The sequence below is a fragment of the Euprymna scolopes genome, chromosome 20 (genome assembly GCF_053919585.1).
Source record: "Euprymna scolopes isolate OS-2025 chromosome 20, ASM5391958v1, whole genome shotgun sequence".
Lineage (NCBI taxonomy): Eukaryota > Metazoa > Mollusca > Cephalopoda > Sepiida > Sepiolidae > Euprymna > Euprymna scolopes.
Window position 1 is genome coordinate 15,955,889 of NC_136501.1, and position 14,421 is coordinate 15,970,309.

The 14,421-nt window shown below is 32.4% G+C and overlaps 1 protein-coding gene across 7 annotated transcripts in view; it reads right to left on the minus strand.

Annotated features, from left to right (window-relative positions):
• LOC145241334 (dystrophin-like) overlaps positions 1-14,421 on the minus strand; it is a 1,936,823-nt gene that overhangs the window by 544,697 nt on the left and 1,377,705 nt on the right. For all 7 annotated transcript variants that reach the window (XM_080104172.1, XM_080104173.1, XM_080104174.1 and 4 more), the window contains 3 exons: positions 14,113-14,329; positions 10,269-10,459; positions 5,032-5,149 (listed from right to left, as the gene is read on the minus strand). In XM_080104172.1, coding sequence (XP_079960298.1) covers positions 5,032-5,149; positions 10,269-10,459; positions 14,113-14,329 — 526 coding nt within the window. The remainder of the gene's footprint in view (positions 1-5,031; positions 5,150-10,268; positions 10,460-14,112; positions 14,330-14,421) is intronic.

Consider the following 14,421-nt stretch of genomic DNA (forward strand, 5'->3'; position numbering starts at 1 on the left):
ATACATGTTTTATAGACTTGGATGAAAACAGTTAAAATAGTGAGGGGAAGCAGGAAAGCAATTAGCAAGTCAAACAACCACAACACCTCTTAAAATAAATTCAAACAGAAATTCTGCACATCAAAAGTTATTGGTGTTTTTTTTTCTTTTTTACCTTATGTCATCAGAATTGGAAAAAATAACTTATGTTAAGAAGTCATTGAGATTTGATAAAGAGAGACTTTTTTCAAAGGCTAAATCCACTTTCCGCAGTTAACAGTAATGAAATTTTCTGCCCTAAGAGTTAAACGTATAAAATCCATTTTTAAATGCAAAGTTCAAATATACGAAATTGAATAATTCAATTGCTTAATAAAGTTGCTGATTATACAAGAATATTTATAATATCATTTTTTTTTAGTTTTACAAGCGTTTTTGTAATCTCAAATTAAATTGTAATTCTCACCGTTATTATTCTTCGAAATAAAAAAAATGTAAAGGCATTGTGATTGCTTCACTAAATAATAACTGCGACAAAGAGTTATCGCCCTTAGAATGTTAATTATTTGGGGGTGTGGACTTTAAAACTAATTTGATGTTATACAAATTAAATACATGGAACTAATTGATGTTATACAAATTAAATACATGGAATTATTTTTAAATCTACAAATTTAAATTATAGCCGAAATCAATGTAATTATTTGAAACTATTCAATTTTATTAATAACAATAGTTGAAACCCAAAGAAAATTTCCATTGATATCTTTTTATTGGCCGTATTTATCGATGCTGCCGGGTGGGACAAAATAATTAAAATATAAACATATCTAACAATTTCAAGTAAGATTCTAAAAATTTCAATAAATATTGGGTAAATAATTCAATGTGTAGTTACGTACAGGCGAGAAACACACAGTAATACATAGACTGTTGTGCTTATTTAAATTAAACCTGTTTTAAAAACAATAATTTAGAAAACTGTTTTAAAAACTTTATCATGTACATACTCATCACGGAACGAAGATATCATATTCCAAAAATCATATAAATATATCAAGTAGATTTTTTTGTTTTTTATTTTGTGAGAAAGCGATACATTGTTTTGATCCGCCATGTTTTAGAAATGTGGAGGAGACAACTCAATTAGAATTATCAAGATCAAAATCAGCTTTATAATGACTACACTTTCCTATTAAAATCGCTAAAAACCGTTAAAAATCATTTTCTATATATATCTACATATGTATAAAAAATATTTAATACATATGATTTTTGGAATATGACATTTTCGCTCTGTGACGGGTACGTATATTATCAAGATTTTTCTGCAACCTAATTTTTTTTTTACATCGATTTCTTCTAAATAAACACTAAGATTGTGTACATTTTTTTTTTTTTACATGGGAGTCCCCACTTATCAAGATCCGGAGGCCACTCGAGGATAAGTGTTATTGAGTGTACAGTAGTGAATGGGATAATATAGTACTCGTTGGTAATGGAAATTTGGTAAATTGGATTACTTAAAGGGATGGTTCATCAAGAATTTGTTTATGTTGGACTTGAAGACAACTAAATTGCAGTCAGGTGGGAAACAGGCAAACGGAAGAGAGTTCTACAGGCGTGCAGTTCTAAGAAAGAAGCTTTGTTCATGGAATCTACGTTTTGGTTTAGGCACAGATAAAGAGTGGGGAAAATTATTGACAGTAGCAGAAGATATATTTATTTTTGTTTGTTTTTGATAGAAGAGGTGCAATATTATTCACGCTTTTCATTAGTGGTGGATGGGTGCGGGGTATCAACCTCTATGGTAGAATCACCATTGATTGAACGGTGATTTATTACTAGGGCTATGACAACAGCATATTCTTATGATACTTATAATTATTCAGCTATAATCATGTTTCGTACTCAAAAGGAAATAGATGATCTTTAAAATGCCTTCATGTAATCGAAACAATTGAACATTTTCGAAGCCTGTTTCAAATTCTTTAGGTGATAGTGCATATTATTTTTATTTTTACTTTTTTTTTATTGCATTTTCACCTTAAACAAGGCACAGGGGATTACTATCTGGGACATAATTTGCAGGGGATACTATGTAGGGAGTTGAGCAGCAAGATGTCTGTTTACATTACACTTAAACTTCTGCATGTCAGTACACTCAGGGAAGCAAGGACCCGGAAAGGAACTCCAAGGTCTAGCAGTTTAAGGGAAGACACTATTAGAGTAGAAGGCTTTCTGACATCTGGGAATCTCTACTGTGTAGGGGTGAAATTTTGCTGCTTGTTGGATTTGTCAGGGGTATTTACGTCGAGAGGGAAGTTCGTGGAGCACCTACCATTGAAATACTTGCAAAAACAGGCAGAGGGATGCAACATTTTGTTGATGTGACAGCAGTTGAAACCAAGCTGACAGATCGAGACCTATTAGGTTGGTGACTCTCTTTTTAACTCTGTCGTAGAGTGAGAAACGAGTAGCAGATACACCAGCCCAAATGTAGCAACAATACTCCATACATGGAGGAATGGTGATCTTGTAGAGGCACAAGATACTCTCAGACATAAGTAACTTTCTAGCACAGTAGCAGCCTTGGCAATGCCTCAATGTATCTGTTCAAATCCATGTTCCCTGTGAACATTAAGCCAAGGAGTTTGAATGAAGCACTTTCAAGTAATGTATCTTTAGCCGTGGTTATTAGTGGTTGAGAAGGTTTCTTGTAATTATTAAAGAAAAGAAGCTTAATCTGTTTAGATTCTTCAAACTACTGTTCTTATCTTGAGTGTTATTTGCATCTTTTTAACGTCCAACATTCTTTAGATACATTTTGTCAAATTCAGGAATCTTTATGTTAAACATCATATAGACTCATGACGCAACGGATAAAATACTAAGTAATAATCAATTCAAAGTGGCAGTCTTCATGGAAGTTGATTGGTTTGGTTGTTTTATGGCATATTAACCCTTTTTAGGTTATTTAATGCTGAATCCAGTGATTTTAAAGAAAATTTTTTAGTAGATTATATTTGTAATTTTTCAAGTCGGTTTCTATTCAACCCATAGTTGAGACCCTAACAGGTACTACCACTCCAGGTAAGAATGGACCTATGAGCAATGGCAATTAAGGGGTGGCTCCACAAAACACCCTTATATATTGAATAAAAGGTTCATTTTGACAAGATGCACCTGGATTAGACCAGCCAAAATGTTGTACAGATAGCACTCAAGATGAGAATAGAAGTTTGAATAATCTAAATTAATATAAATTTTCAAAGCAACTGATTTCTCAGGGCACTCAAGAAGCTATCTGATTGGAGATAGCAGTGATCCTTTAAAACTACAGGGTGGAACAATAAAGTTGTTGCCCTAATGAAAACAATGCTACCGATTTATTTTTAAACTTTTTTTGAAAAAATCAATTCAGGTAACTTGAGTATGAAGTATAGTTGACATCTATTCAATGCAGCCACCTTCAGCCTCAATCACCGCCTCGATACAATCCAGAACTGGGAGCATGCCTTTTCTACAAGTGCTTGTGGGAGCTCGATGAATACCCTGCGAATGGCAGCAATCAGGCTGGATTTGGTGTTGTGGGAGGTCATGTTGGTGATGTTCTTGACATGTGACGAAACGAAGTAGTCCAGCGGGTTCAAGTTGGGGGAAGAGGGGGGGGGGCAGTGAGTAAAGGGTGCAAAGTCGTAGCACTCCTTCTGAAACATAGTTTGGATCTCTTTGGATTTGTGGGCCAGCACTGAATCCTGCTGCCACACCCAGGGTCTGCCAGTGGCCACCTGATTGCACCAGATGCGTATCCTTTATCCTGACTATCATCAATAGACCTGAGGTGATTTCATCAGCATACGACAAAGCTAAACTCTTTGATAAGAACTTTGCAGCAATTTCAATCTCATGTGATCAGGACCACCTACCTCCCGAATTTCTTCCCAAGACCGAAAATAATCTGAGTGACATCCACATATTTGTCCTTGATGCCACCAAAGCAACATATTCCAGTCATAGTACTCAAAAATCTGCAACCGGATCCAGCACCTATTCTTGTAAAGCTGATCAATCAATGCCTAAAGGAAAAATGCTTCCCAGCACCTTGGAAAACCTCATTAGTTTGTCCAGTATTTAGAAATGCTGAAAATCGGTCTTCTGCATTTCAGTACAGACAAATTAGTGTTATGAGTAAGTTGCTTGAATCCCTAGAGAAATTGTCAACTATCTCAGTAAAAATAACCTACTCAGCGACAAGCAATATAGTTTTTGTCCGGCAAGATCTACAGCTGATGCACTGACTGTAATTTCACATAAGATGAAAAAGCTATCAACAGGGGTTTCCTCTTAAGAGCAATGGCGCTTGACATATCAAAGGTATTTGACAGAGTTTGGCATAAAGGTCTACTTCACAAGATGATTTCCAACTGTGGAAAATCTGGAAATTGGACACATTTCAGATTGTGCAGTTTTTTTTACTTAAGAGACGTAAGCAAGTTTGTTGTTATTTTTTATCTTTTTTTTTTTTTACAGGTGATGATATTTTTTTTTTAACAGGTGATATTTGTTTTTATCAGATACTAGCATGGGTGCCCGGCGTTGCCCGGGTGTTTAGAGGTGTATGCTGAGCAAAAAAAAAAAAAGGGGGTAATTTTTTAAACTTTGACCCCTATTATGACCCCTGAAAATTTATTGTTTTGGCCTCAAATCAAGTTATTACGTTAGATCCATGTCCACGGAACCTATATCTAAAATTTCAAGGGTGTAGACCCAAAATTGTCGGAGGAGTTTGGTAGAGTTCTTAAAGGTCAAATCGTTGAAATTTGACCCCTTAACAGCCAAATTTCTGGCTGACACCCGTCACATCGATTTTCCCAAATCTCAGTACCCGGTATTTCAAATTTCGAGTCTATAGACTAAAAATTGACAGAGTTATTGCGTAGGGAAATGTACACAGACAGACAGGCAGACACACAGACACGTTCACTTTTATAGATATATAGATTGCTGCATTTATTTATGTAAAAAATGTAAAAAAACAGAATAATTTACCTTTTTCTTTGATGTTTTTCTTGTCCTCGTCTGAACTTGCTTCTTGCTGTAACAGATCTGCATGTTTGAGAATATCTTCCAGTTCTTGTTGTCTGTTCTCCATATTTTGCAAAATATTCTGTCCAAGAAAATATTTGATCGTTAAACAATGTGAGTGTAGCATTATTTAATGACTGATGAGAATTTTAAGATGAAAGAAACAATGTTAATCATGAATCTACAAACATTGTGGGTATTTGTTTTGCAGCGTTTGACTTTTAGCTGGACATACAAACACACATATACACAGACAACTGCCCTTTTTAATAATAAACTAGCAAGCCTACTCAGCATTGCTCCGGACCATAAAAAAAATTACATAGGTGATGTTAAATAAAGTTCCTCATCCCACTAAAAAAAAAAATTCCATTTTGAGTAACTGTCTATTCCTGACTATTTGCAAAGTGTGTGTGTGTGTGTGTGTGTGTGTGTGTGTTTTTTGTGTGTAAAAAATATAGAAGGCCTGCAGAACACTATTGAAAGTGCCAAATAAAATTAAGGATGCCTCCAGAGTACTATTAAATTTAATTTTTCCCACACCCTTACTTCGTAGAGAAATGACAAAATATATAAAAAAAAACGATGAATTAAATCAGGAATTGGTGTCTTTCATTTCCTGGGCTCTGTTAATACATGATGACATCACAAATTCTGTTTACTTATTGATTATCTCCGGCGTAATATTTTGATTGCAGAAATTCCCCTCTGCACCAAAGCACCATAGGTTTGCAACAACAGATGTCACATACAAATTTAATATGTCTAGACTATTAGTCACTATCTTATGTAACTTTAGAACGCCATTTTAGACGCAGTTGTTTTAATAAAATCCTACACTTCATCCTAGGAGCAACATTATCACAATCACAACCATCTTTAGATGAAGTAGTTCCTATTTTTCTCTCTAAATAACAAGTCTTCCTACTGTATCCACTCCTCTCCAGGAAGAATTCTGCACTTTCGACAGATCTGGGGTTGCACCCTTATTAACTGGATCCTATACTCATAAACATACCATGATCTTTCCATTTCCAAATTCAAAAATAATAAATTTTCCCTTCTCACAATCCACCAAATCTTATTGGCTACCAGCTGACAATTTGCTCATTCCAGAATCTAAATATTATCACAAAAACGAACGCTCCAGAAATTTCCACATATGGCATCACTCTCTAACCAGGGTAATTGTTCTTATACATTTATGTTACCATGCTAAATCTTTTGTTTACATACATTGTACATGTTGCTATTAAATACTGCTTTTTCAACACATCGGCACATGCTGATAAGCAATTATTACATCTTTTCTTTTTAATACGATTTACTAAAATTCTTTAATTACACTAAATAAAAACCGAGACCCAGATTTTGACGAACCAGAAACTGACAGTTTATTTACTTGAAAAATCTCATGTATGATTTGGAAGCCTTTAAACTGTCTATTCCTGACTATTGAATTAAAATTCTTTCTTTGTATGCTAAATAAAAAAAAAATAAAACAGATTAAGCAAATAATATAGCCGGATTTTGCCAGAGAACTTACACAGTGACTTATATTGCTTGACTCTAACATTTATTTATTTTTTTAGTATAATTTACCAAAATTCTTTCTTTGTAAAAAAAAAATTAAAATGGAATAAGCGAATAATATAGCCGAGACCCAGATTTTTCCGAAACCTTACACAGTGAATTCAAATATTTAATCATAACAAGGAATTGACAGTTTATATACTTCAAAATCTCCTTATGTGTGATTTTGAAGCCTTTAAACTGTCTATTCCTGACTATTTGCAAAGTGTGTGCGTGTGTGTTTTTGTGTGTGTGTTTGGTCGTGTGCGTGTGTGTGTATGTCTGTGTGATACAGATCAATCTAATACTTGCGTCAACCAACGTCAACGCGTGGCCGGGCGGATACAGCTAGTATTAAATAATATAAATGACCATTTGACCCCAAATACTGACAACTGCCCTTTAGATAATAGATTATTATTTTTAATCTGATTGGGTAATTTGTTTTTAAAATATAATACTCTGCTACAAAAAAAAAAAAATCATTTTAGCAAACGAGAATATGAACTTCTTTTGAATGAAAGAAATATATTTTCAATTTGAAATACAAAAGTTGTACAAATGGAAGAAATATTTTTATCACTTCACAAATAACTTGCGGCCATTTTATTTTAACTCCAGGAAACTAGTTTACAGCCGATTTGGTATCCTTTCTTTGGGTACTATCACCACAAGATTTAAATAAAATACAACAGGGCCGCACACACTGGAAGTGTGTGTGGCCCTGTTGTATAGATAGAGAAGCGGGAAACCAGGAAGGAATTCCAAAGTTTAGCAGTTCAAAAGAAGAAACTTTCAGAGTAGTCAGTTCTCCAGCACCAGGGGATCTCTACAGTGAAGGTGTGGGATTTTGCTGCTTATTGGATTAGTTGGGGGTATTTATGTATTGGGGGCACCAGTGCTAGGAGTTCATCAGAACATATTTATTAAAATACTTGTAAAACAGGCACAGTGATTTAAAATTGAAGTGATGGGACATGAGTTAAAACTTGCTTGACAGTTCAGGACCTAATAGACTGTAAACTCCTTTGTGAACCATATCTAATAGAAAGAGACTAGTGGTTGATACACCGGTCCGTATCTGGCAACAATACTTTATGTATGAGCGGATAGTGGCTTTGTAGAATTACAGAATACTATCAGGTGTGAGTATTTTTCTAGAACAATAGAGAAAGCCCACCTTCTTTGCAGCAGCCTTGGCAATGTCCTCAATGTAGTTGTTCCAATTCACGTTGCCTGTGAATGTTAGTTGAAAGAGTTTAAATGATGAACTCTCAGGTATAGTGTTATTATCCATAGTAATCAGTGGCTGGAAAGATTCTTTGTGATTGTTGAAGGAAAGGAGTTTTGTCTTAGTAGCATTAAATGTTATCATCGATTTATGTCCCCATTCCACTAGAGAGTAAAGATAATTTTCTAAAGTTTCAAGTTGGATATGTGTACATTTATTTTTTCCCCATATGTTTGATATAGAGCTTAAATAATGGCTGAGGAAATTCTGCATGGTGGGACTAATCACTCCCCTCGCGAATTGTATTATTTGGATTCTTCGGACTACTGTTCTCATCTTGAGTGTCATTTTCACAGCGTTTCAGTCGATGTAACCTCCGACTTTCTTCAGGTGTATCTTGTCGAACTCGAGAATTTGGACGGAATTTCAAATGGAACCCTTTATTTATTTTGCGGGGGTAGCATGCTCTTGTTCCATCAGCCATGGCTGGATAGAGGTCCTAAGTAATTCGCAATTGTATTTTTTGTGAAATAAATAAAGGGTTCTGTTCGAAATTCCGTACAGATTCCCAAACTCGACAGAAACATTCCAGAATTCGACAAGAAACATTTGAAGAAGGTCGGAAGTTACATCGACCGAAACGTTGTGAAAATAACACTGAAGATGAGAACAGTAGTCCAAAGAATCCAAATACGAATAAAGTATCCTCATCTAAAAAATTCAGAAACTGTACTAACATGCAGAAGTTGAAATATAATGTTAACATATCTTGCTGCTCAACTCCCTACTTAGAATGTCCCTGTAAGCATATTCCTTACCTTACAACACTCTTATGCTTATGCCTCAGTGGCATTGTGTCTTGAATAGGAGTTTGAAAAAATGATTTTAGTTATTTTTGGCCTTCCAAGTTAGCAGAACATCGGATCAAACTTCCTCTGCTTTGGATATATATCCACAGAGTTTTTTTTTTTCTTTTTTTTTTTTTTTACTTTGGCAGTTAAAACAAATTATTTAGAATAGGATAGCAACAAAGTAAATATTTACATTTATTTATTTTTTTTTTTTTAATATGTATAAAATTGAACCTTTAGGTAAACTTTGCAAAACAAAGTTTTTATAAATAAACTGTCAGTATGACTGCTAGAATGCAGAATTTGAACTGCCACAACATTCAGAACCAATAGTTGACCTTCTTGACCTCGCCTCCATCTTGAAGTTTTTCCAGAACTAAAAGTGAGCATAGGAACATAGGAAGAGGCCAAGTGCTGAACAATATTTATGACTCATGTCAAACAACATTTCAACAGTAAAGAGAAAACTACATCTGCCATTAACATTTCAAGTTTATTTGTTGAGTAATAAAAGGGAAAAATGAAGGACGAAGAGAAAGACAATAAAATGAAGTCAGATTATTTTTTATTTTTGTCTAAGCAAAACATTATTGCCATGGTTACTGCAAAAAAAAAAAATAAAATAAAATAAATAAATAAAAATAATGATAATAATAAAATGATCGGTATGGGGTTATGTTTATTAGTTTTATGTACCAATTATGGCTTTGAAATGAAAGACATCCCCTGTCCCACCCCCAGTTTTCTCAATTCTAGATATATTGTATATATAATTGTAAGAAGGTTTTAATCTTACTCACCTTCGTATCCCCTCTCTACTTAATGGTTTAAAATAATGACTTACATTCAATTACTATATATAACAATAGGCTAAATCAATTTCATGTGTGTATGTCTGTAATCACTCTTTATTCCTTTTTTTTTTTTTTTTTTTTTTTTTAAATGGGATTGTATAGCCCAAAGATTTCAAGTTAAAATACATTTCTTGACCTTCGGGTTAGGATCAATTTTTTTTTTCTTACTCCACACTAATGAAATAATTATATATAAACGTTTTTATTTATTTTCAACAATTGTTTTTTCAAAAACGATTTGGAAAATTTAAGTCGGACAGACCCTGGAGTAAATGTGGTATTATGGTGACTGATGATTCTACCTATGAGTAGGATAGACATTTTTAGTTATAGTGAGAAAGGATAATCAACGATATATATATAATAAAGAAGTATAAATTAAGATTACAAGCCAAAAGCTTCTGTAAACTTAAAGGAAATATAAATATCAATATTTATATAGTAATCCCAACCAAATAAAAAGGCTCAATGCAACCAAAATAGGAAATAGAGCTTGTCATAGAAGAACAGAATTTAAAACTGTAAATTATTTGAAACTTCGCACATTAAGGAAATCTTAATATTTTTTATTTGAGCACCCTGTCGAACAATAAATCCTTGTAAAGTATAATTTACAGTCTTAAATTGTGTTCTTCTATATAATTGCTTAATTTTTTGCAATTGAATATAAATTCTGACGTGTTGAACACTTACTTTTTGTTTAACAATTAATTGTTCAATATCGGATATATTCCCGACCGAAGCTTTGTTTGCCTTTTGTAAATGATCTTGGACGGACAACCAGCCAAGAAGATCGGCCACTGATTTATCGTAATTTGACCAATGGGTTGAAACAGGCGGCGACTGAAGCTGTCCCTGCTGTTGCAACTTATGAGCCACTTTAACTGCAAAAAAAAAAAAAAAAAAAAAAAGAAGTTTTATCAGAAGAGCAAAAAACATTTATCGATAGCAATACAATTATGAGACAATTCCTTCATGTGTGTGAGTTTCTTGTGTAAAGATAACTTTGATAACTTTCATATTAAACTAGACTCTTTAGCCTGTTGACATACAATGAGTTCTCCATTCTAAACTGATGATTGAATATGGTTAAATTAGTGCTCTTTTTTGCATTAAATACTAATCCCTATTAATCCCTAACTGTGCATCGAACGGATACCATAATACTCGGTTTGCTGCACCTTATCATAATAAAGGTTCATACAAAATTTCAGCCAGATCAAATCAGTAGTTTTTGACAAAAAAGTGGAATAGACAAAGAGAAATATAAGATAAACAAGACTTTCTGCCCATTAGAAATGAGCAAAAAGTTATAGCCTGGTATACTTAAAATGAATGTTTATGCTAAATTTATGGTTGATTATGGTTAAATTTGTACTCATTTTGCATTAAATACTAATCCCTATTAATCCATAACTGTACATAAAACTGATACCATAATACTTAGTTTGCTGCACCTTATCATAAAAAAGGTTCATACAAAAATTCAGCCAGATCGGCCCAGTAGTTTCCGGGAACAAATGAGAATAAATGTGGTGTCTTGGTGACTAATCCATGCCAATCCTGAATTGTGTATCAAATGGATATCATAATCCTTATTATAACAAAAGGCCATACAACATTTCAGCCAGATCGACCCAGTAGTTTCTGAGAAAAAGTGGAATGGACAAACAGACAAAGGGAAATATAATATAGATTTTTTTTTTTTCTATTTACTTTAATTGAATATTTATTAAAAATCAAAAATACGATAACGGGGAAAATGAAACATTTTTTAAAATTCTACCTCGAGCTTCATTCACTCTTTTCTTCCCTTCATTTACATAGAAGGCTGAGATTCTGACACTGCATAAACAGTATCCTCCTCAGCACATTCGTCACTTCATCAGTACTCAATCTCTATTGGCCGGCTTTATTTGGTATAGACATCAAAAATGATTTTATGCTATTGTCTTTGTTAAATATCATTAAATGAGGAATCATTACCACTTTAAAATCCATTTAGTATTATGCATGTAAAATTGAGAAAAAGACACTTGAAATATCTTAACATTATGTAAATAAACTAAATCAAAATAAAATGACCACCGAATTTAACCTGATGTCATGTTTATCTAAAAACGGAACTCAAATTTTAACAAAATGGTTCCTCATTTAATAATATTTATTAATAATAATATAAAATAATAATATTTAATAAGAACCAAAAAAACTATTTTTAATGCTTATTCAGAATTTTTATTTTTTAATTTCTTCTGACACCAACATTTAACATTTACCAAAAATGAGCTCTCTGCTTCTTGGCTGCAGCAAAATGGAGCATACTCCTTCCTGAAAAGCCCTGGACATCACTCAAACAACATTTTTTTTCAAACGTAAATAAAATATGCCTACACTTATCAAATTCAGATCTATTTGTGTATGCGCAGTTAGACCTGGATGCTTAATATAATAAATAAATAGGAATGTTTTTGTCCATACTCTCTGCGGACAGCACATTAATGAAACACAATCTGAGCTTCTTTTACAATAGACAGCAAAACAAAAAAAAATGGTAAACACACACAAAAAAATAACAATAATCCAACTAATAAATGTCACGGTAAGATTTATTTATTATTTATTATTCTAAACAGTAGTTGGTTTAATTTTCTATTAGTGAGTGATTATCGAGACTCCATAGATGTAAACCTCTCATTTCCACCATTTATTCTTGTACTCACACTAATATTTGGTACTACTTGTTTTTCAAACTGAATAAATGCTTTAAAATAAGTAAAAACACTAAAAACTTATCTAGCTAGGTAGAAGAGTTACTTATCTTGCCTTTGGTAACATTTATTTGTTATATATTTGTTTTTTTTTGACCATTTTTTTTTTTTGTTTTGTTGTCTATTTGTAAAGCATGTCTCCAGGTCTTTACAGGGATAAAATGGAGGATCTTAATTGCAAAGATAGAGATGTAAATGTCATAATCAATGTGCAATGGCAAAACTAGATCAATCAATTAGTATTATCGAAAGCAAATGAATCAAAATAAACCGGAGAATATTGGCGAGACCACGCAATCAAGATCATCTTCAATGGAAAATAAAATTATTGAAAATTTTAAATGAAAAAAAAAAAAAAAATTAATCTCCTTAAATTTTTCATTGTCATTTTTTTTCTAATGAATGATTCAGCTAAAACTAACGACTGTTTTTAAATTAAGCTTATAAAACTAAAATAAAAAAATAAAATGGATAAAGACATAAATGGATAAAAGGAAATTGAATTTGAAGTTGAATATAAATTAATCCTAAAATACATGCTACCTCTCCTCATCTTTTAGCATAATAAATAAATAATATTATAATAATATAAAACAATAATATAGCATAATAAAATAATATTAGAAATTAGAAAAACAAAATAAAAAAGCTCAAACTATGTTGTCCTAATATGATTGAAAAAACACACTCAACCTATATACTCAGCAAATATTTGATCTACAGACTTGAAATTTGATATATAGATTATTCAGACATGTGGAAACTTTTTAATCAGTTTTCACCCGGAAAAGTGGGATTCTTAGGGATCAAACTTGAAAAATTGGTACGTGAGAGTCATCGGATTTATCTCTGTTTGCTAACTGCTTCGCGATTGCACATGCGTGAATGGTTAACATTACAGATTCTTTATGTTAAGTCGGTTTGAAAAAAACCAGCTAAAGAGTGTATCAAGCTAGCCGAATGGTTATCATACTTGACTCCACTTTAAATAGTAATGCAAAAATAATATATGATCTCCGCATTTTAAACATAATTTCCAGGTCCTATACGATTTCATAATTTTACAGATACTTTGTGGTGCAGCAGCAAATATTTACTGCAGAATTATTCACGCATTATTATTTTTATTAATGGCTCAAAGTCACCCCAGGTGGCCAGAGTTCCTCCAGTTTACGGTATATTTAATTTATTACTGATACTACGTATGTAATAAGATTCAATGAGATCAACTATCCTTTAAATAAATTAATGTCATTTTTAAGTTGATGAGGATAACAGAATTCTATTTATGACATCCTCTTTGATTTTAAAACAATTCACTTTAAAATTCTTAAAATCTAAAATTTTTGGCAAACGTGAGCAGGCGATTTCATTTTTTAAATTAGTGTGGAATCATATTTTTATAAAAATGTTTTAAATTTGATAAAAATCATTTTAAGTTAAAGAGAAAATTAAAAAAGATAAATAATCAAGCATTAGTCTTGATTTTTTTAAATTTTATATTTGAAAAGTACTTTCTAAATATTTTAATTTGGAAATTAATTGTTTTCCAAATAGATACATTGGAAATTATTTATTTTCGTAGTAGATTCATTGAAAATTAATTGTTTTCATAGTAGATTTATTGGAAATTAATTGTTTTCTAAGTAAATTCATTGGAAATTAATTCTTTTCTAAGTAGATTCATTCGACATTTATTATTATCTAAGTAGATACATTTGAAAATTATTTAGAAAACAAAACTGATGGAAAAAAAGAAGCCTTACCTTTTTTGAGAACCTCCATTGTTGACTCCGATGCTGGCTTCATATTGGAAGTCATAATCTGGATAAGTTCCCAATCGTTATTCAGTCGAACGATTCTGCCTTGAATAGTGTCAGTCATACTAATGTTCTGCTTATGGTTTTCTTTGACCATCTGGCCATATTTTTGGTTGATGCCGTCTATATTAGGCTGTCGAGCACTTAGAGCTTTTTGCATAGTCTGGACAAGAATAGGACACATCACAGTGATCAATACGTTAATTGATTTCGCAGGCAATAAATAACATTCACTTTTAATAGTGAAACGAATAA